Below are 20,862 nucleotides of genomic sequence, written 5' to 3'. Positions count from 1 at the left end.
AGCTGTAATTTTGGGTAGCCAAATCAACTCATAACCTATCTGGATGTGGGCAAGGTTTGATTTTGTAACAGACATCCAAGGAGGTTCGTCAACCGTAGAAACAAGTGTTTCACACAGAAGTAGAACTTAGCCTATTTAATCTTGTGACATATTACCTTGTAGGAATAGCTGAGGCTGTGAAATACTTTGCAACAAACTGGGAGGTGGTGGTGCATGCCTTTAATCCCAGCACTTGGGAGGCAGAGGCAGGCAGAAGCCTGAGTTCGAGGCCAACCTGGTCTACAGAGTGAGTTCCAGGAAAGGCGCCAAAGCTACACAGAGAAACCCTGTCTGCAAAAACAAAACAAATCGAAAACAAAACAAAAAGAACAGCCCAACCAGGAAGTCTCCCGTCCTCGGCCAGCTGACAGATTACATTCAAGGTAGGAGAAACTTCATCATGGCTTATAAAAGCTAAAAACAATTTTGTTTTTTGCAAGCCTAGCACTGTAAGTTTAGCCTCTAAACATAATGTTCACCATCACAGAATCCATGACAGACCAAAGTATGTGGACACCACCAAAGTCCAGCTTGGTGAATCACTGAGTTTTATTGGGATTACGTACAGGAACGTGAGTAAGGAGTTACTTACAGGAGCAGAAATGACTCAAACACAGTTGTATCACCAAATCCCACCCCAAGAAGGCTAACAGTTCACAAAGCCAGGAACCTGGAGCACACTGCACAGCCTGCAGGCAGCTCAACATGGAAGAGTGTCCTTTCCAGGTGCCTCAGTTGGTCTAAACCTCTTCCAGGCGGCTCAGCTGGTTTCTGTTTCTTCCAGGAAGCTGTTCTGGTCTCAGGGTCCATTCTTTGCAGCTTTTCTATTCTCAGGGTCTTCTTTGCAGCTCAGCTTCACTTCTTCTGAGACGGACTCTCAGCTTTTATTGCTGACTCTGGCGGGGAGGGGCCTAGAGAATCCAGTCAGTTTCAGGGACTTCCTGAAGCTATTTTGAGCGGTTTACCTTCCTGCTTAAGTAGCTTCGCTGCAGGATGGAATGTTTCAATCTCCGAGGAAACTGTTACACAACATTCCACCCCTCTCTTGCAATGATCCCTGAGCATTAGAGGACGTGACTACAGATGTCCATCTGGGGCTGAGAAACAGGCCACCATGCCACAGTAACACTTGTTCTCTGGAGCTTCACCCGTAGTTATCAGTTGAAGTTGATAACAACAGTGATCTATGGGTGTCAACACACGTTTAGAAGGCAGTTGGCTGTCCATCACATCCATCTAGAAAAATCACAGTAGTTGCTTCCCCATTGGGGCCTATGACTTCCTCAGCTGCAGCTTTTTGTCCTGCCTTACAGTACCAGATGTGAACTCCTTTTTGTGGACTGGGCCTTAACTCCAATTGGAAGGCTGTTGGTCTTATCCATGATAACTGGGCCACTATTGCACAATCAAAGTCAGTATTTCAACAAGCAGGAATGTGGGTGACAGGTCTCCACTAGCAGCCTGCCTGGCCCCTCTGGCACTGTGAAAGCTAGCTAGCAGGGTGGGAGTTTCCATTTCAGTCACAGCTTAATTTCTCATGCCTTCTAGTGAAGCATGCACATGTGGTGTCTTCGGCAATAGGGTCTTACTGTTTAGTTCTGCTTTACAGCCAACAGCAACAGCAATAGCCTGTATGAACTGAGGATCCTGAGACTCTCCTAGTCAATAACTCACAGGGATGTAGCTCATCCTTGGCAATAGGGTTTTTATTCCTTTTCCACCCATGTAGGGTGCCTTTTGTATATAAACTCTTTAGCCATTAGTTCAATCACTGGGGGATGCTCAATGGCTTTAAAAGACACTGGTCCTAGGACAGCCTGAAGGGCCTATGACCCCAACTACCACAAGCTTTAAAGAAACTTTAAAACAAAGCTGGTCATGGTAGCACACATCTTTAATCCTAGCACTCAAGAGGCAAAGGCAGATGGAACTCTGAGTTCTAGGCTAGCCTGGCCTATAGAGCAAGTTCCAGGACAGCCAGTGCTATACAGAGAAATCCTGTCTCAAAAACAAAACAAAAAAATTTTTTTTTAAATTTATAGTGGTGGGGGGCACACATAATGCTGAGATGTGAATGTGGGGGTCAGATGATAACTTTACAGGAGTCAGCTCTCCCACCACGTCGGTTCCAGGGATCAAACTCAGGTGGCCACGTCTTTACCCACTGAGCCATCCCACTGGTCCGCTGTCTTAGGGTTTCTACTGCTGTGAAGAGACACCACGACCACGGCAACTGTTATAAAGGAAACATTTAATTGCGTGGCTTACAGTTCAGAGGTTCAGTCCATTTTAATCATGGCAGGACATGGCAGCACACAGGCAGACATGGTGCTGGAGAAGGAGCTGAGAGTTCTACATCTTGATCTGCAGGCAACAGGAGGCAACTGTGTCACACTGAGCATAGCTTGAGCAAAGGAGACCTCAACTCCTAGTTCATTCCTCCAACAAGGCCACATTCCTAACAGTGCCACTTCCTATGAGGTTATGGGGGCCAATTACATTTAAACTACCATACCCACTATCAGCTTTTGACTGAGTCTACAATACTAGACGTAAATTCCCTCCTGTGGAGCGGGCATCGAGTCCAATCCGAAAGTGGTTAGTGACCCTTTCTGCTAGTTAGCTTCCTCTCTCAATTTAACTCAGTTCAGAGCTATTTGAGGGAGCCTCAACTGGGGGATTGCCTCAATCTGATTGGTTTGTGGGCTTGTCTTTGGGGTCATTTTCTTGGTTGCTGATTGATGTAGAAGGACTGAGTCCACTGTGGGCAGGGCTACTCCTAGGCAGGTGGGCCTGGGCTGTATAAGAATGCTGATGAGCAGTAGGCAGAGGGAGCAAGCCAATACGCAGCATCCCTCCATAGTTTCTGTTTCAAGTTTCTTCCTTGCTGGAGTTCCTATCCTGATGGAATTCTTGTTCTGACTTTCTTCAATGATGTATTGTGACCTGACGTGTAAACTAAACAAACCCTTTCCTCCTCTGATTTGGTTTTGGTCATGAAGTGTGTCACAGTAACAGAAAATGAACTAGGGCACTCTTATAACAGACTTTCTACTATCAAACCAGTGTGCTTGTCCAGCCTGGCGGGTCATTATTGTTGCACACAGGGCCTACCGCTAGCTATTGATGGCAATTCTCCCTCAATGACCTGCATAGCACCTTCCTGCACTGTGAATGTTAACCAACAGGGAGGAAGCTTCTGGCCCAGGGAGTTTGGATTCTCTAAGACCCTTCAGTAGGAAGATCTTACCATCTAGTTCTGATGGGAAAACAACGAGATTGGCAATTCCCTGCATTGTTTTGAAGGTCTCAGAGGCCTCCCTGATTAACGAGTCATAGGAAGGTAGCCAATCGGCACTGAGATTTTTGTTTAATAACCCATGGCTTCTGAAAGTACCTGATCCACCCACACAGACTGCTGTATTCAAACTTTCGTTTTAATTTAATCTTCATTAGCTTAACAAGGATTAGATTTCCTTATTGTTCTTCCATACATAGTATTAGTTGATTCTCCCTCTACCCTTCTCCTCTCTCCATCCCCCACCACCGCTCCACTTATACTTTTCCAACCCTAGGATTCCCCCTTCCACTTTTTTTTTTTTTGGTTTTTCAAGACAGGGTTTCTCTATGTAGCTTTGCGCCTTTCCTGGAACTCACTTGGTAGCCCAGGCTGGCCTCTAACTCACAAAGATCTGCCTGCCTCTGCCTCCCGAGTGCTGGGATTAAAGGCATGCGCCGTCGTCGTCGTCGTCGTCGTTGTCGTCGTCGTCGTCGTCGTCGTCGCCGCCGCCGCTGCCACCACCACCACCACCCGGCCTCCCTTCCACTTTTAATTTACATTGTTCTACTACACACAAAGACACCCAACACACCATAAGCTTATTTCCCTCTCTCCCGGTTTCTACACTTTCCTGGGCACATAGTCACTCCCACATAAAAGCACACATATAAATGTTAGAAACCAGGATCCAATCTGAATGAGAACACGTGGCATTTGTCTTTCCAAGCCTGAGTTACCTCACTTCATATATTATTTTCCATTTCCATCCACTTCCCCGCAAATCTTATAGTTCCATCTTTCTTTACACCTCAGTGAAATTTCATTGGAACATCTACTATATTTTCACTATCATTCATAAATTTTAAAAAGTCTTAAAAACAGAATAAAACAAAACAAGACAGGGTCTTGTCGTGTAGCCCATGCTGGCCTTGAACTCCTGGTTCCTCTGCCTCAGGCTCCCAACACAGGGATTATATGTGTGCCCCACCCTGCTTGGCTTGTGATTTTCATTTCATATTATCACTAATTTTTTGATAGATTTATCTTCTTTGGTGATGGCTTTTTTTAAATTTATTTTTATTTTATTTTTTATTTTATAATTTGATTTAATTTTACATATCAGCCATGGATTCCCCTGTCCTCCCTCCTTCTGCCCCCCTCCCTGCAGCCTACCTCCCCCCATTCCCATCTCCTTCAGGGCAAGGACTCCCTGGGGATTCAGCTCAACCTGGTGCTGGCTTTCTTATACTACTGGAAATGGCTTTTCTATTTTTATTTCAACTTTTTATTTGCTAGTATTTAGAGATGCAACGGACCTTAGCATATTGACATTGAATCCAGATACTGTGCTGAAGTTATTAATTAAGTCTAATAGTTTGTTTACAAATTATTTTAGCTTTTCTAAGTATACAATCACCTGCAAATAATGGTAGATATAGTTCTTCCTCTTTTCCTTCTTCCTTTCTTTCTCTTTCTCTTTCTTCTCCTTATCTTCTTCCTGTAACACGAATTGCTAAACAGTCTTATTAATGAAAAACTGGAGCCAGATATTGGGGTAAATTCTGAAAGATCAGAGGAATAGGACAAGCCAAAGCCAACCTCACCTTACCAACCCCCAGCTTCCAAAGAGACCTACTTCCTGTATACCCACACCTATATTCCTTTCTGTTCTGCTAACTCATTTCTTCTCTCTGCCCAGCTACATCACTTCCTCTTCCTGCCCAGCTGTCACTTCCTGTCTGTCTCTACAGACCTCTAACCTTTATGGTTAACTAGTATTGGAATTTAAGGCATGTGCCGCCACATCTGACTCTATTCCCAGTGTGGCCTTGAACTCACAGAGATCCAGACAGCCCCCTATCTCCTGAGTGATAGGATTAAAGGTGTGTGCTACCATTGCCTGACTTCTATGTCTAATATACTGGATGGCTTTTTCCTTTGATCCTCAGATAAACTTTATTGGGGGACACAGATAAAATATCACCACATCTTCCTCCTCATTTTCTCTTGAGATAGGTTTTCTCTATGCAGTCCTGGTACCCTGGAACTGGCCTCAAACTCACAGAGATCCACCTGCTTCTGCCTCCTGAGTGCTGGGATTATAGGTGTGCACTCTCACTACTGGAAACTCATTTCTTTTTAAGTTTTTTTTAAATTAATTAATTAATTTTTAAATTACACTCATGATATTAATCACATTTGTGGTATTCATAGATTACATTCGCAGTATTCATTCAATTATGTATATATAATTTTAAATGTTGAATGTCATTTCTTGAAGGGGGTAGGAGGTCTTAATTACAGGCTTACAGCACAATGGGAGGACCCCAGAGGGCAGAAGTTCGCTACTGATGTTTTACAATCTTGCATCTAAGCTGTTAACGCCCATTATTCAGGATACACAGACAAGGAACTTCCCTTAAAGCATTCAGGAGGGTGGAACCTGGCAGGGAATTAGCATTGGGAGGATATCAAGGTCAAGGTCCACAAGCAAGGCAACAGTTACCCAAAACGGGGGCTAGGGACCTGCAGGTCCCCCTTTTATTAAAAAATGAGCTTCTGACTTGGGTTGCGTGGGATGTCAGCGGGTCACCTTACCCGTCATGGAGACAACTGCCCAAGCTACACAGGTGCTCTGTCTTAGGTTGGTGAGTGCCCCCAGGCATTACCCGTCTCTGAAAACTCATTATCATACCAGCTCAATTGTGTGTGAGCTGCATGATTAATTGCTGCCAAAGATCTCAAAGTGGCACTGGGCTTGCAATCTGTGTTTTTGATACAGAAAAAACCAACAGAGGTCCTATCTCACCCATAGCCAGTAGGCTAAAGGCAACTGAGCCATTCCCTTCCTTATCAAGCCATACTGTATGTTGGAGTCCTTGTAAGATAGTATCCCAAAGCAACTGGAGCTTGAGTTTATAAATTTATAATTTTCAAAGCCAATCAAGATGTATATAACTACTGAATTAAATTTATCATGCCCAACAGAATGAAAGATTAACTAACTGTAGTAGCTACTTTTGTTGCCAGGGTCTCCACTGTGCTAGCTGTAGTAAGCAATTATAAAATGGTAATCCCAGAAACAGTAGCAGCGGTGTGCTCCATTGTTATAACAGCAACAGCGGCAGCAGCAATGTCAAATTCTCTTCTGGATTGTGTGGACATCCACTGGCATGGATACAACTCCAGGAACACGAACCACCAAGGCCCGTTTTTCTTGATCCCAGCATGACTTTGGCTGGAAGCTCTTCTGGAGAATCCAATCTCATGTCTACAGTTCCTAGGCTTACTTTAATGCTTGCCAAAGCTGGCCATATTGGGCTCTCAATCTCCATTGGCATCAGAAGGGTAGATTTTTTTCATGATGACCCATTAGGTCTCTGTCATGTTGGGCTTCAGCAGCAGCCACAGGGTGCATTCAATGCTCAGGAATCCAAAGAGAAACCTCATTGTCCTGAGGAAAGACATAAACCAAACTCCGGGGCCACACCAACACTAGATTGGGTCTCCTCCACATGCTAGTAGAAAGAGCCTTCCATCGCTCCAGAGGGTGATTTGCCACAGGAGCCCTCCAGTGCTTATCTGCATCAGATCCTCCAGCAGAATCCACCGATAAACTCCAGCAGAATCCACCGATAAAAAAATTTAAAATATATAAAACAAGGGAAAGAATAGAATGTGGAGAGGAATGATGAGTCCCTAGTTCTCCCTTTTTTAACTTTAGTAAAATACATGTCAGGTGGAAATGGTGACAGTGGATATCTTTGTCTTGTACTCAGCTTGAATGGGAAAATATTTAATAGCTTGTCTGCAAGTGTAATGTCTCGAATATTATTCAGGATCAGCCTTAAAAATCTTTTCCCCAGGGGCCCAGAAGAGAAGCTATGAATGGCTTGAATTATTTTCGGGAAAAGAATCTAAGTACACTGAGCTCTTTCATCTGTCTACTTAATTCCTCTGGGATAAAATTCTATCTACATAGCTTCAGTTCTGTTCTCATGCTTCGCTCCTTTTTTGCCTGATTTCTCTCTACATTTATCTGCTGACTCCTCTAAATTCTATCTTAATTCTCTCATCTTAGTTCTGCCCCATCTTGGTCTTTCTCATCTCATTCTTACCCATCTGGCTCTTCCTTATCTTCCATCTCATTCTTCTAGTTCTCTAGTCCAAATCCTCTCCATTCCAAATCCTCCTCAAATCTCTGAGGTTTACAGTTATATACCCATGCTCTAGCTACACAAGGTCACCAGGCTTGAGTTCTTACAGGGTCATAAAAACTCTTGTCTAAGAGTTTTCCTCAGGCAGTGACTGTTGGGCTTTCTTTTACAACTCAAAAGGGGAGTGACAAAGGAGGACAACTAAGAGCTAAAATCAGTTAAGATATTAGAAAAAGGGAATTTATGTGCTCAAACTACATTCCTAGAAGTGGTTAGGGAAATGTTAGGAGTCTATAAAGTTAGTATAAATACCACTAGGGTTGTATAAGAAAGGTAGGTCTGAACTTAATTTATCTTAATTCAGGAGATCATTTAGCTTGGATGCTTGATAGGTATTTCAGATAAAATACACTGTTAGTAGTTCTTGGAAGCATACATAGTATGCAAGAAAATCATTGCAGGAATCGGCTAATATATATACAAAAGCTAAAATATCACCAAGAATTCTTAAGCCATGGCTTGACCTTTGGAAAAGTCCTTGACCTTTCCAAGTAGTAGCTTTTGTGATAGTAGCTGAATTCTATTGCGTTTTCCTGCAGCTTGCAGAAGTACACTTGTCACGGAGTTTTGTTTGTAGGCATGCCTACATACTTCCTTAAATTAATCAATATACTTTCTTTCTTCTTTTTTTTTTTTTTTAAAGATTTATTTATTTATTATGTATACAACATGTATGACTGCAGGCCAGAAGAGGGCACCAGATCTCATTACAGATAGTTGTGAGCTACCATGTGGTTGCTGGGAATTAAACTCAGGACCTCTGGAAGAGCAGTCAGTGCTCTTAACCTCTGAGCCATCTCTCCAGCCCCATAGTCCTTGACTGTTAAATGTTAAATAATTCTTGCATTGCTGGAAGAGGTCTTCCTTGTGAACACTTCTGGTCTGGCTTCACTGTTTTGTTGGCGTGTCCTGGTTTGTGTCCTCAAAAGAGGCTGACTTGTAACCTTTCACTTCTGTATATCTTTTTAAATTAGAGTGTCAAGATTTTTCTGTCCTTCTGTAGCAAGTTGACAAGTGTTTCTTTTTCTTTGTTCACTGGCAGCGTTTATGTAAGTTTTTTGAAACTGTACATCAAAAGTCATTTGGGCCTGAATTTTGTTGGTGGGGGAGGCTGGGAAACGTGCCGGGAAATCCTTGTTTTTATTTTCTCACTGTGTTCTCTCCTCCCTGCCTTAGCATGCTTGCGGTGATCCAGAAAGAGAAAAGTTGTAATGAGATATTTTCCGATTACTTCAAGGAAAATAAAACAGAGATAGCCCATGCAATCCCCAAGCTGTTTCCTTTCCTAGAAAGCCTAAAGGACCGTTCCTTCATCACCGACAGAATCTATGCTGTAAGTGACCTGTATTCATGACTGTGTGGAAACCCCGCCCCACATTAACCGGCGTTCTGCATCCTGCATGCTAGACTTCTCGAGCTGGCTAAAAAGCCTTGTGTGTTTTTATCTCTGTTAATTGTCCTATCATGTAGAAGGTAACAAGACGCTTCTGCTCCTAACTGGAAACCTTCTCTTCCCAGGCAATTGTGGGAATGGGTGAATGATAAGGCAGTGTGGCTGAACTGCAGCAGGGCTGGGGATGTAGACTGACTGCCTAGCATTTGCTCTCATAGCCACCCCCACATTTAGTACCCCTCTGTGCCACCCCCCGTACCACCCCCCATACACACAAAAAAAAAGTGAAGGAAAGAAGAAATTGTGAAGGCCCACTGACGGATCGTGACTAGTGACTGACAGAGAAGCTAGATTAAGATAATGAAAGAACTAGCACGTGACCGTTGCCGGATCTAAGGTTTGTCAATTAATGCTTTTTAGGAAAACTGAGAGACAGGAATTGGTGGAGGAAAATAGGTTGATTTATAAGGAAACAGAAGCCAGGAAATATTCATATGTAGATTTAGTGGGGAGTGCAAGTTATGAGAACTGAAAAATAAGTCTTTTCTGGACTGGCCACAAGACTGCCAGCCTGGGATTTCCTGGAGAAACTGGAACCCATAGGTCCCAGGACAGTATTTCATTATGACATTTCCTGTGTCAGAGGAAACTGTGCTTTAATACTCTCTCTGTTGAACTTTTTAACAGCATTCTTACGAAGCCTACAGGAACTTGATTCCTGTAGAGAACGTGGTGTACAATGTCCTTGATCACTTGGAGAAGTTATCTGACTGGTCATTTCTAAGCACTCTGTTCAACAGAACGAACCTGAATGCATATCCTGGTTTAAGAGAGATTCATAAAAGCTTGGAAACCGGTAATTCCTTCTCTCACCTCCCTTTTGCAGTGACATTCTATCTTTAAAAAAGTACTTTGCTTATCCTTTGACAACCTCGTACATGTACACAGAGTATCCAGATCTTATTGAGCCAGACCCCATCGAGTACCCCACAACCCTCCCAACATGTCCCCCACACTTTCACGTTCTTTGTTGTCATCTTTGTCTTCATCTTTTTTCTGTTCCTTCTCCTCCTTATAACCTACTGAATCCAATTAGTGCTGCCCATGTGTGCTTAGGTGTGGGGCATCCAGTGAAGGATGAACAACTTGTCAGTAGCCACACCCCCAAAGAAAAATGATGCTCCCAGCAACCATGAGCAGCCAGTAGTAGCTCAGCTGTGGGTGGAGCCTCATGAGTCCCTCCCCATCAGTGCTGAAGTGCTGATTGGCTTGTTCTTGTGCAGACCTTGTACAGGTATCACAGCTGCTATGTGTTCATGATTTCGGCAGTCACATCATGTCCAGAAGACAGAGGTTCACCACACTCCTCTCCATCCTCCAGCTCTTGCATTGTTTCTGGCCTCCTTCTTCAATGTTCCCTGAGCCTTAGGGTAAGGGATTGAGATAAATGTCGATACGACAACTTTATTTCCATTCATTTATTCAGTACAGCTAAATTGCTTTCTGTGTCCCATTGTCTAAACTGGGCAGTGTGCGCTGTCTCATCTGTGGGCAGCCTCTCAGGGTCTTCTTGTGAAATCTTGGAGTTTCCTTCAGGGCAGTTGTCTTCCTCCCGATTAGCTTTCAGAGCCCTTAGTGCTTGGGCCTGGGCTGCCCCTGGGGATTCCTTTGCTCTCTGCTCATCTTTCTTCTCCCAAGGAAGCTCAGACTCTCCTCTTTGCTAGCCCCGTCTTTGAAGGTCTTGGGATTATATATGTAATATGTATATGGGTCTTTCTATGACCTTATTCACTCTACTCCAGAGGGAACCCCTGTTCTTCCCTGAGGTCTGTCTAGCCCACAGGAGCACTCCTTCTGTTGGAACTGAAGTAAGCTTCCACTACACTTAATTAAGCAATTAATTACTTAATTTTTAAATGATTTTTCCCTTGTGCCATCATCCTTAGAACCTGAGAGAGGAGTTGGAGAGATGGCTCAGCAATTAAGCGCATCTGCTATTCTTGCAGAGGACCTGAGTTTGGTTCCCAGCACCTACATTGGGTGGCTCACAACCACCTGTAACTCTAGCTTCAAGGGATCCAACACCCTCTTTTGTTCTCTGCAGCTCCTGTACTCACAAGCACACACTGACAAGAAGATGCACAGACATGCACATAACTTGAAAACAAAATAAATCTAAAAATATCAAAAACAAAACTGCATGAGGTTCATTGTCTATAGCAGTGGTTCTCAATCTTCCTAATGCTTCGACCTTTTAATACAGTTTCTCATGCTGTGGTGACCCCCAACCATAAAGTTTTTTCACTGCTACTTCTTGACTGTAATTTTGCTATTGTTGGGAGTAGTGATGTAAATACCTGTGGTTTTCAATGGCCTTAGGCGATTCCTGCAAAAGGGTCATGACCCACAGGTTGAGAACCACTGGTCTATAGGGTTTCATTTTTCTTTCTTCTCTTGGTTGCCTTGTAGGAAGGGAAAAACAATATCTAGACATAAGCCATTGATATCCAGAGCGACCCAAGTGCTAGAAGTTCCCACTGACATACGATAACTCACAGATGTTTCATCTGTGTGATTGTTCCCACTCAACCCCACTGCCCACGAGGTTGAGATTTGTCACTTGTCTACAGGGACTAATGATTTTCTCCCTCTGCTCAGAGCTACAGGACAAATATTTATCCCAGAGAAGTAAACAAGACCAGAAACTTGCCACCATACAGCCACGCTATGAGCAAGGTACTTAGAACCGAGTGGAATTTTGGTTAGCTAAGAGGAAAAGGAGATATGGAACTGAGCTTCTTGGGTGGTGGGGTTAGTAGTGAGAGTGGGGGATGGATGGGTGGTGCTCTGCAAAGAACTCCCAAGGAATAGAAAAGGTAGATGAGTGCTACTTAAAAAAAAAAGAAAGAAGAAGAAGAAGAAGCTAGCTGGAATGGATGACAGCTGCAGAGAAATCAAACGCCCCAGCACTAGAAGTAGCTTGAGTTTGAATAAAAAACAAAAAGTCAGGTGGTGGCAGGCAGATAGAGTTCAAGTCAGTCTACAGAGTGAGTGACAGCCAAGAAATGAAACTGTCTTTTGGTGTATGCCTTTAATCCCAGCACTCGGGAGGCAGAGGCAGTGGATCTTTGTGAGTTTAAGGCCAGCCCGAGATCCAGGAAAGGCACAAAGCTACACAGAGAAACCCTGTCTCGAAAAACAAAACAAAACAAAAGACTTATTTATTTTATTTCATGTATATGAGTGTTTTTGCTCACATGTCCGTGCATGGGGTGCATGCCTGGTGCCCACAGAGGTCAGCTGGGAACCAAACCTGGGCCCCTACAAGAGCAGCAAGTTCTTCTAACCTCTGAGCCATCACTCCAGCTCCAGTGCAGCTTTGTGTGAAGTTACAAATGACCTGGCCCTAACGTGGTTAGGATGTGGTTGAGACACATTCTGCTCAGTCGTATCGAATGCATCTGATGTTACTAGGCACCTGAATGTGGATTCTAAGAAAGAGTTCTTTGGTGGAGAGCTGTGAGGGGCTCAGAACTGTGAGTCTACACTGAACAGCATTGAAGAAGAGACATTTGCTGATAGCAAAAGTGATCAGTACATATGAATCTGGGACCAGTGCTCAAGAGTAGGGAAATATAGACATGGAGGTAGTAGAGATACAAGAACAGTGCGTGGACACTTGGAGAGTCAGAAACAGGAAGAGGGAAGTGGGAATGAGAGGCAGAACAGAAAGGACAAAAGACATATAAATAAAAGGTACCAGTTGCTGACAGCTCACTTGGACTAGTGTCTGTCTTTGACTGCTGTGGATTCATCATTTGAGTTACTACCCAAGATTGGTGTCACTTGGGTGCACAGTTTGAAGGTGAGGACACTGACCTCTGGAGAGAACACATATGTAGTTTTCATGGGTGAGGCACCCAGAACCCAGAGCCTGCATTCTTAACCCTGTACGGCTACCCAGAGGGTTACTGGACAAGGCAGAAACAGACAACTTTAAAAGCAGGGGACACGTGGAGAGAAAGATCCTGGAACCAAAGAACAGCAAGAGCTGAGGTGGTTGGGAATGACACTGAATACTCATGAAAAGGCCAGTGGGCTGTGCCTTCGGGCGTCCCATAGCCATGGATATGAAGGCAAGTCACCACCAGGTGCTAGAGTGGCCCAGGGAGGACTCTACTCAGCCAGGGGTGAGTCTTGAACCCTACTCTCATGACCTGAGTCTGACCTCACGAATCGGGGGGAACTTGTCATCTCCAGATGAGCTCTGAATTGATGCTTCAAGGGGCCTTTGCATCATAAAGACAGAAGAGAACCCCTACTTCACTTCGGAAATAAACATCTACTTTTTGCTTCATAGGAGCTGGTGATGGCTGTTCTCAAGGAAGTCTGACCCGGACACCCTCAGATCCCTCCTCATCTAATGGTCTGTTCTTGTTGACTCTGACTGCTGAGGTCTTGTCTCATTTCATCATGTGCTTTGGACCATCTGCTTGTGTTACTGACTGTCCAGAATGCACCTGTCATTTCTCCAAGTTCAGGGTTTAAACGCCAGAGTCTTTGTCCTCTGGATTGCTTGGGAGGGTTTCTGTACCTGTCTGTTTAATTCATTAATGCACTTAACTAAAAACTGCAGCTTATTTTATTTATTTATTCATGTTTATATGTATTGGTGTTTTGCTTGCATATATGTTTGTGCATCATGTGCACACAGAATCCTTAAGGCCAGAAGGTAGCTTCAAATCTCTGTAACTGGAGTTACAGGTGGTTGTTAGCTACTATGTGGGTGCTCAGAACTGAACCCAGGTCTTCTGGAAGAGCAGTCAATGCTCTTAACTCCTGGGTCATCTCTCTACCACCACATTTCAGGTTCTTATTCATAATGTCACAGTGTCATGTTAATGAAAGTACATTGTTGTCTAGGGGCCATCCAATCTGGAAGTAGAAAAAGACTGTCAGAGTCTGCATGGGACACGAATACAGACCATTCGGTTTTCTGTGAGTCTCATCGAATCAACTGTGAACGCGCCCAAGCAGGTGAGGCTGGGACAGTCTGGTATCTGCATGGGTGAAGGGTGGCAGGTGTCTGCACATATCCAAGAGCAGTGGAGGTGTCTTTGCTGTTCCACATGATCAGTGTTTAAAGACAAAGCTCCAATCACAGCAGAATGGACCAATGTCCGCAGCAAGGGGACAGTGACATGTAAGTAAATGTCGTATCTGATGGTTTCTCTGGCGAGGACAATCATAGAAACAGAGGCTGGGATACAGCAGTGAAGGAGAAACAAAGACAGTGATGAATGAACTGGAAAGTCCCACTGGCGGGAAAGGAGAGGCAGAAATGGGGATGACTCTAGAAGCTGATGAAGCCAAAATGCACCACCACCTCCTTGTGGGAGAAGCCACAGTACCCGTAGATGGAACCCCAGAGGAAGCTGGGGAGACAGAGAGAGCGCCAAGACAGGGAGGTGAGCAGGGCTTACTGGAGGAGAGCGGTGTGTGTGTGTGGGGGGTCCTTGGAGGGCAGAATTTTCTCACTGTATCTCCAAACACCCGAGCTCAGGATGGTCACATTTTCCCAGCCATGGCTCCTGGGACCCCTCTCTTTTTCTGCCTCTTCAGTTCCCAGTAAACCTAATGCTCCCCCAACTCTAAAAGGAGGGAAGGTCAGACAAACCCCCTTCCTGCATCCACATGAGGGACACGGCTTGGATTGGGTTGATTATCACTTTTACAAATTACTTTGTTATTTTTATTATTGTCTGTGTGGACGATGCGTGTGTGTGTGTGTGTGTGTGTGTGTGCGCGTGCGCGCGCGCGTGTGTGTACATGTTAGTACAGCACGTGTGTGGAGGTCAGATGACAATTTGCAGAGATCAGTTCTCTTTTCCAGTGGGTTCCAGGGATTTGACTCATCTCACAAGCAGGCTTGTGCAGCAAGTGATTCACTCCCTGGGCAATCATACAAGCCCAAATCTCACATTCTAGATGACTTGTGTATTAGACCATTATGTGGAGGGAGGAGATACTTGTTTTCCCCTCACTCACCCCTTGCCTGTTTCACACACCTGAGCCAGCTTCTGGCCGCATCCTAAGATATGAGGGAGGCAAGTAAGTTGAGGCCCGGGAGATGCTAGAAGCCCTTAAATCTGGTCCCTTGTAGGCTCTTGCTTGCTGTTGTCTGCTTGCCGCTCTCATCCTGCCTGGAGGGAAGGGACAGAGGGACCCACATAGAGGATGAGGATAGAAAACATAGATGAACCATCAAGTAGTGAGTTACAGAGTTGAGTCCGGCCTTGCTTTTCCAGCTTGGCAGGCGTTGGTATGGAGGTTCTCTCTATCCTGGGTGACTAAAGTCACCACTGACGCATGAAAGTCTGGATGATCCTCAGACTCACAAGTAAGAAAGATCACAGTAGAAGAGGGGAGGGGTGGGACTCTGTGGGTGTGACAGAACAGGAAGAGCCCAGCCTTTCCTGTGTGTGTGTGTGTGTGTGTGTGTGTGTGTGTGTGTGTGTGTGTCCCCGTCCTGATTACCTCTGTTTCTTGAATACAGGATGTTTTTATGTGTGATACTGAAACTGCTTGGGGTGGGGAAGCTGGAGCCATAACTTTGACCGACAGCAACCAGCACCACCCTGCCACGAGCCTAAACAGCCATGATAGCCCAGCCTATGAGTAGGATTCAGAACCAGGCATCATCACTGCTGCCCCTGTACCTGGCAGGGCCATCATCCTGGCAGCTGCGTCTGCTCCAGCCTCTGTGGCTGCTGGGGCAACCCTGTTGCCATAACAACCATTAACTTCCGTCCTCGGAGTCTACCACTCCAGCTGCCACTCTGGATGCCCCGCTTCAGCCCAGATTGAGTGGCCAGCTGCTACAGCCACTTGAGCAGGTGCCTTCACAACTTCTCAGCTTAGACAACTTATTCAGTTGCCAAGGCAACCCCTGCAACCAGCTGCTGGCATGGCCCTGTGGCGTGAGGACAGGTGGCCAGCCTCCTTTCTGACTTGAGGTGGATTTTCCTATAGCCTCTTTCGGGGAGCACAGACCTGCCTTCTCAGCTCAGGAATCTCAAGTGTAGTGCATCAAACTGAGCACAGCCTCTTCTTCACAAACCTCCCTCCCTTCAACTCCTCTTCCTTCTTTGCTGAAGATCCTTCTTGCTAAGGTGGACACGTGCCCAGGGCTTCAGCAGGAGCCCCAGGAGTCCTTTTAGTCCTTCTTTCCCTTCAGCATCCCGGTCCCATCGTTACCCTGCTCTGTGAACATGACCTGACCTGAATGTAACATAAGGTCTGCCACATAATAGCACTATTTCTGTACCCGGAACTTGGACATACATTTTGGTGCCATGATAATCCTGGTGTTTATGTAGAAAACTTCAGGGCCAGCAAGATGGCACACCAGGAAAGGCACCTGCCATCATGCCTGGTGACCTGGGTTCAATCCCTGAAACCCACATGGTGAAAATTGAGAACTGGCTCCTGAGGGTTGTCCTCTGACCTCCACATGCGCTCACACAAGCACTCAAGCACACAGGCATGCATTCAAGCACGCAAGCAAGCATGCATGCATGCAAGCATGCACCCGCACACACATGAAATACAAAATTAACAAAAGTTGAAAACAACAAAAACAGAACTACATTTATGCAGATAGGTACCCAAACCCACAGATGCTCAAATCTTTAATGTAACCTACACACATTCTCTTATTTACTTTCATCATTTCTAGATTGCTGACACTATATAATACAAATATAATATGAATAGTTGCCTTGTTCCATTGTTTAGGGGACAGTGACAAGAAGTAAATGTGTTCATGCTCAGTACAGATGTAATACATTTTTCCAAGTGTTTCTGATGGTGTTTGGTTGAGTCTTTGGATACAGAACCTGAGGTTGGGACAGTCCTAAGAATTAAGTTGAGAGCTTCAGGTCTTTTGTTTTCCTTTCTTTTTCTTTCTTTCTTTCTTTCTTTCTTTCTTTCTTTCTTTCTTTCTTTCTTTCTTTCTTTCTTTTTTTTTGGTTTTTCGAGACAGGGTTTCTCTGTGTAGCTTTGCGCCTTTCCTGGAGCTCACTTGGTAGCCCAGGCTGGCCTCGAACTCACAGAGATCCGCCTGGCTCTGCCTCCCAAGTGCTGGGATTAAAGGCGTGCGCCACCAACGCCCAGCGTTAGTTTGTTTTCAAGACAGGGTTTCTCTGTGTAGCCTTGGCTGTCCTGGAACTCACTCTGTAGACCAGGCTGGCCTCGAACTCAGAGTTCTGCCTGCCTCTGCTCCCTGAGTGCTGGGATTAAAGACATGCACCACCACACCAGGCAGGAGAACTTCAGGTCTTAATAGAGTTAAAAATTAAATTAATTATGTTAGGAATACAAACTGTAGCTGAGAAGTTATCGGTTGGTAAATGATAGTAATAGGGAAAAGAGAAAACAGAAAAAGATGGCACCGGAAAGAACCTGAGGACTGAAGAAAGGTGTACTGTAGGGTCAGGTAGAAAACTAAGTGTGAAGGTTCCTCCCTCCCTCCCTCCCTCCCTCCCTCCCTCCCTCCCTCCCTCCCTCCCTCCCTCCTCCTGCCCCCACCAGGTCTTATATGTAACCATGTTGACCTTGAACTCACGATTGGCCCTCCTGTCTCAGCCTCCCGGTGCTGTGATGAGCGGTGTGAGTCACACACGGCTAGGGTGGTAAGAGTTCCGCCCTATGCTTGTGCTCCACAGTCAAGTGTCGGGAGAGAGGACAGCATTCCATGGAGCTTTTTCAAGGGAGTGGATGAGAATTCTTCAAGTAATACTCTCTTCATTTTCAGGGACAAACCTACACACACATGAAAACTGGACAGGACCTTGTTTTGTGAAACAAGAAAACCTACAGAAGCCTGGGACAGTGAAGAACCAAGAAGATGAAGTCATTGGTAAGGAGAACTTAAGATGCCCGTGCTGATGGGTGACCCTTCAAAGCCACAGTGGAGATGACTGGCAGACGTGTGATCAGAGGCCAGCTCGGTAGCTCTGGGAGCCCCAGATAGATGCAGGGAGCCATGGGCTCTGGCATTCCTTTAACTAGGAAATTAGGCAGGAAATGGGGAATTTTTAAGAGATATGGGAGGTAATAGTCACAAGGGATATGTTAGACAAGGAAGCCAGGAGTGTTTGGGTAGTAAGCGTCAGGGAGGAGACAAAACAGGCAGAAGCAGAAAGCGCTGGAGATCCAGAGTGAGAGAAGGCAGAGGGAGGAGCCAGCAGGGGCGGAGAAACGGGTGGAGCCAGCAGGGGCGGAGAAACGGGTGGAGACAGCAGGGGCGGAGCCAGCGGGGCGGAGCCAGCAGGGGCGGAGTCAGCAGGGGCGGAGAAGCCGGTGGAGACAGCAGGAAGCGGGACCGGAGAGTAAGGAGATGGAGATGACAGGCAAGGCTTTGAGACACCACAGCCAGGGGGGTGTCCTTCAAAGTCAGCATCGAGTAAAGCACTCCGGAGGGACCAGCTACGGCAGGGCATTGCTACCTAAGCAGTACCCAAGCTTCTGGGTCTTCCTGCTGTCTGCATTCTGGGTTTCCAGTGAATCAGCTTTGAGGTAGTTCTCTGAGAGCCCCAAGGGGTTTTGTATTGCTGTGCAGTGATCAGCAGTGAGGGCTCAGAATGCAGTGATGAGGACGACGAGAAGGAACTCCTGGAAGTCTTCACCTTGACACCAGGAATCAGGAGGCAGATAGAAGAGGAGGGTGAGGATCATGTACCCTGGGCTCCAGAACTCAGAACTTCCCTCAGGAACTCACGCCTCCTGTTTCCTGACTCACCACCCTTGGGGGACATCGAAGAGCCCAGCCGTCCATTCTCTGCACCTTACTTTTTCTGATGCTGTGAGGATGTGGAGAGTTTAACAGGGTTCCAGACCTTAGTAAGCCTCAAGTCCTTAGCACAACTGACTCCATGACGGAAGCACCATTCAAACTGTAAAACTCAGCATGTGGACAGCACCACCCACCAAAATGAAAACAAAGAACTACTCCATCAAAGCCCACAGTTCTGGAAAAGTCTCTAAATGTACTAACCTCACTTTTTGGCTTCTGTAGTTCTGCTTCTGGCCAACTGTTCTTGTTAACTGAAGTATGTCAACCTAGGACATGGTTTCTTGTGCTTAAAAGCTCACCTTGGGGCTACACTGGGATCTGGAACACCTAGTGTAATAATTGGTTGGCTAATGGAGATTTTCATTGGCTTAAATACATGTCCAAGCAGTCTTGTCTGGTGGATACCTCACAACAGGCAATGTTCTCTGACTTTGTTGATGTATTGATAGTACAGTCAAAAGAAAATTATGTACTTACAAGTTTTATTTTGATTTTCCCTTTCACATAACCATGCCTATCTGAAGCATAATAAAATATATATTTGGCCTTTATCCCCATTTCTTTGCATAGAGCTCTTGGAACTTCCTGGGTGCTCATTAGCTGCCTATATTTATGAGTATCTAAGAGCATGAGGCAGAAGGCTAGCTTGGACTACAAAGTGATGTTGCTGGAAGTCTCTGTCTGGAGTAGGTGTTTTTTCAGGCATGCTGTTCAAAGAATTGAAGAAGCACAAACAAATATAAAAATAGAAAGGGATTTTATTTAGAAACAAAGTTGTAAGTTCCCAAGACCTCCCTGGGCAACTGACATCCTGGGTGGCAAGTTGAGGCACGAATGGTGGGCAAGCCGCCCTGCCAGGCATGAGTGAACCAACCAATGAGAACAAGGTAAGTGGACCACAGGACAGTGTTCCTAGGAAAGTCCCTAACCTTTGAATCTTGATTGGTGAGAAAATACAACTGTAGCCTGGTGCAGATGTTTGTGGTTTTTATGCTTAAATATTTGCTGACATGAACATCTGGGGATGCAGTCAGCTCCCAAGTCTGTACTGCTGTCCCTGACAGGTCTTCTGTTGTGCTGCCCAGTAATACAATCTTGCTTTGCGTGACCTCTTGTGTGTGCTTGGGTTGTTCCAGAGCCTCAGACCCACAAATATATATATTTGTATGATAGTTTTGTTTCCCTGGTTTTGAATGAGTGAGTTTATAGCAAGCCAAAGTAAAAGAATAAATAGTAAGTGATAGACAGACAAACAGATTGGATAGATAGATAGATAGCAAAAATCGTCTGATTGGATGCTCAAACAGCCAGCTGACATAGACTGAGACAGTCATTTGGAGTTCCACATAGAGTCCAGGCCAGAGCAGGATTTCTTCAGGTGAGGCTTCCAAGCAAAAGAACAGAGAGCAGCAGTGTAGGATATAATGTTTCAGGAATAATTTGATAAATTATGGGAAAAACAAACCTGCTTATCCATCAATAGAGTCAGGGAATGTTCAAGAAAACCTTTGCCTGATGGCCCAAGTTTTGTTTTGTTTTGAGACAAGGTCTTTTTAAATAGCCCTGGCTGTCCTGGAACTTTCTCTGTAAACCAGGCTGGTCTTGAACTCATAGAGATCCACCTGCCTCTGCTTCTGACTGCTGGAATTAAGGTGTGCACTACGTCCAGTTTTTACCTGAGGCTAACCTTTGGGGTTCATTTTGAAGACAAAGTATATGTCCCCAGTTGGTTTATTGTTCTAGTCTCCCTTTTTTATATATTTTTATTTTAAATGCTTCCTAGAAAATAAGGTTTAATCTTGAACAGGTGAACTCAGTAACTTTATAGAATTTAACAGAGTATCTTTTTTTTTGGGGGGGGGTGTTTCAAGACAGGGTTTCTCTGGGTAGCTTTGGTGCCTTTTCCTGGAACTCACTCTGTAGCCCAGGCTGGCCTCAAACTCACAGAGATCTTCCTGCCTCTGCCTCCAGAATGCTGGGATTAAAGGCGTGCACCAACACCGCCCAGCCCAGAGTGTCCTTTTAAAACTGTCTGAAGTTTGGCTATGGGAAAGACAGTTGTTTTGACTATTCTTTC

The 20,862-nt window shown here is 45.2% G+C and overlaps 1 protein-coding gene across 1 annotated transcript; it reads left to right on the top strand.

The window, feature by feature from the left end:
* The first annotated feature begins 298 nt into the window (after window positions 1-298).
* On the top strand, window positions 299-19,893 carry LOC114697821 (nuclear autoantigen Sp-100-like). The gene is given in 9 exon segments (XM_028876157.2): window positions 299-422; window positions 8,713-8,869; window positions 9,617-9,785; window positions 11,588-11,665; window positions 13,290-13,355; window positions 13,853-13,966; window positions 17,745-17,849; window positions 18,552-18,669; window positions 18,671-19,893. Coding segments are annotated over 8 exon segments (951 nt in total). The 5' UTR covers window positions 299-422; window position 8,713; the 3' UTR covers window positions 18,816-19,893.
* Window positions 19,894-20,862: the final 969 nt, after the last annotated feature.

Source organism: Peromyscus leucopus, chromosome 13 (assembly GCF_004664715.2).
Source record: "Peromyscus leucopus breed LL Stock chromosome 13, UCI_PerLeu_2.1, whole genome shotgun sequence".
Classification (NCBI taxonomy): domain Eukaryota; kingdom Metazoa; phylum Chordata; class Mammalia; order Rodentia; family Cricetidae; genus Peromyscus; species Peromyscus leucopus.
This window is presented reverse-complemented; position numbering and strand designations above follow the sequence as displayed.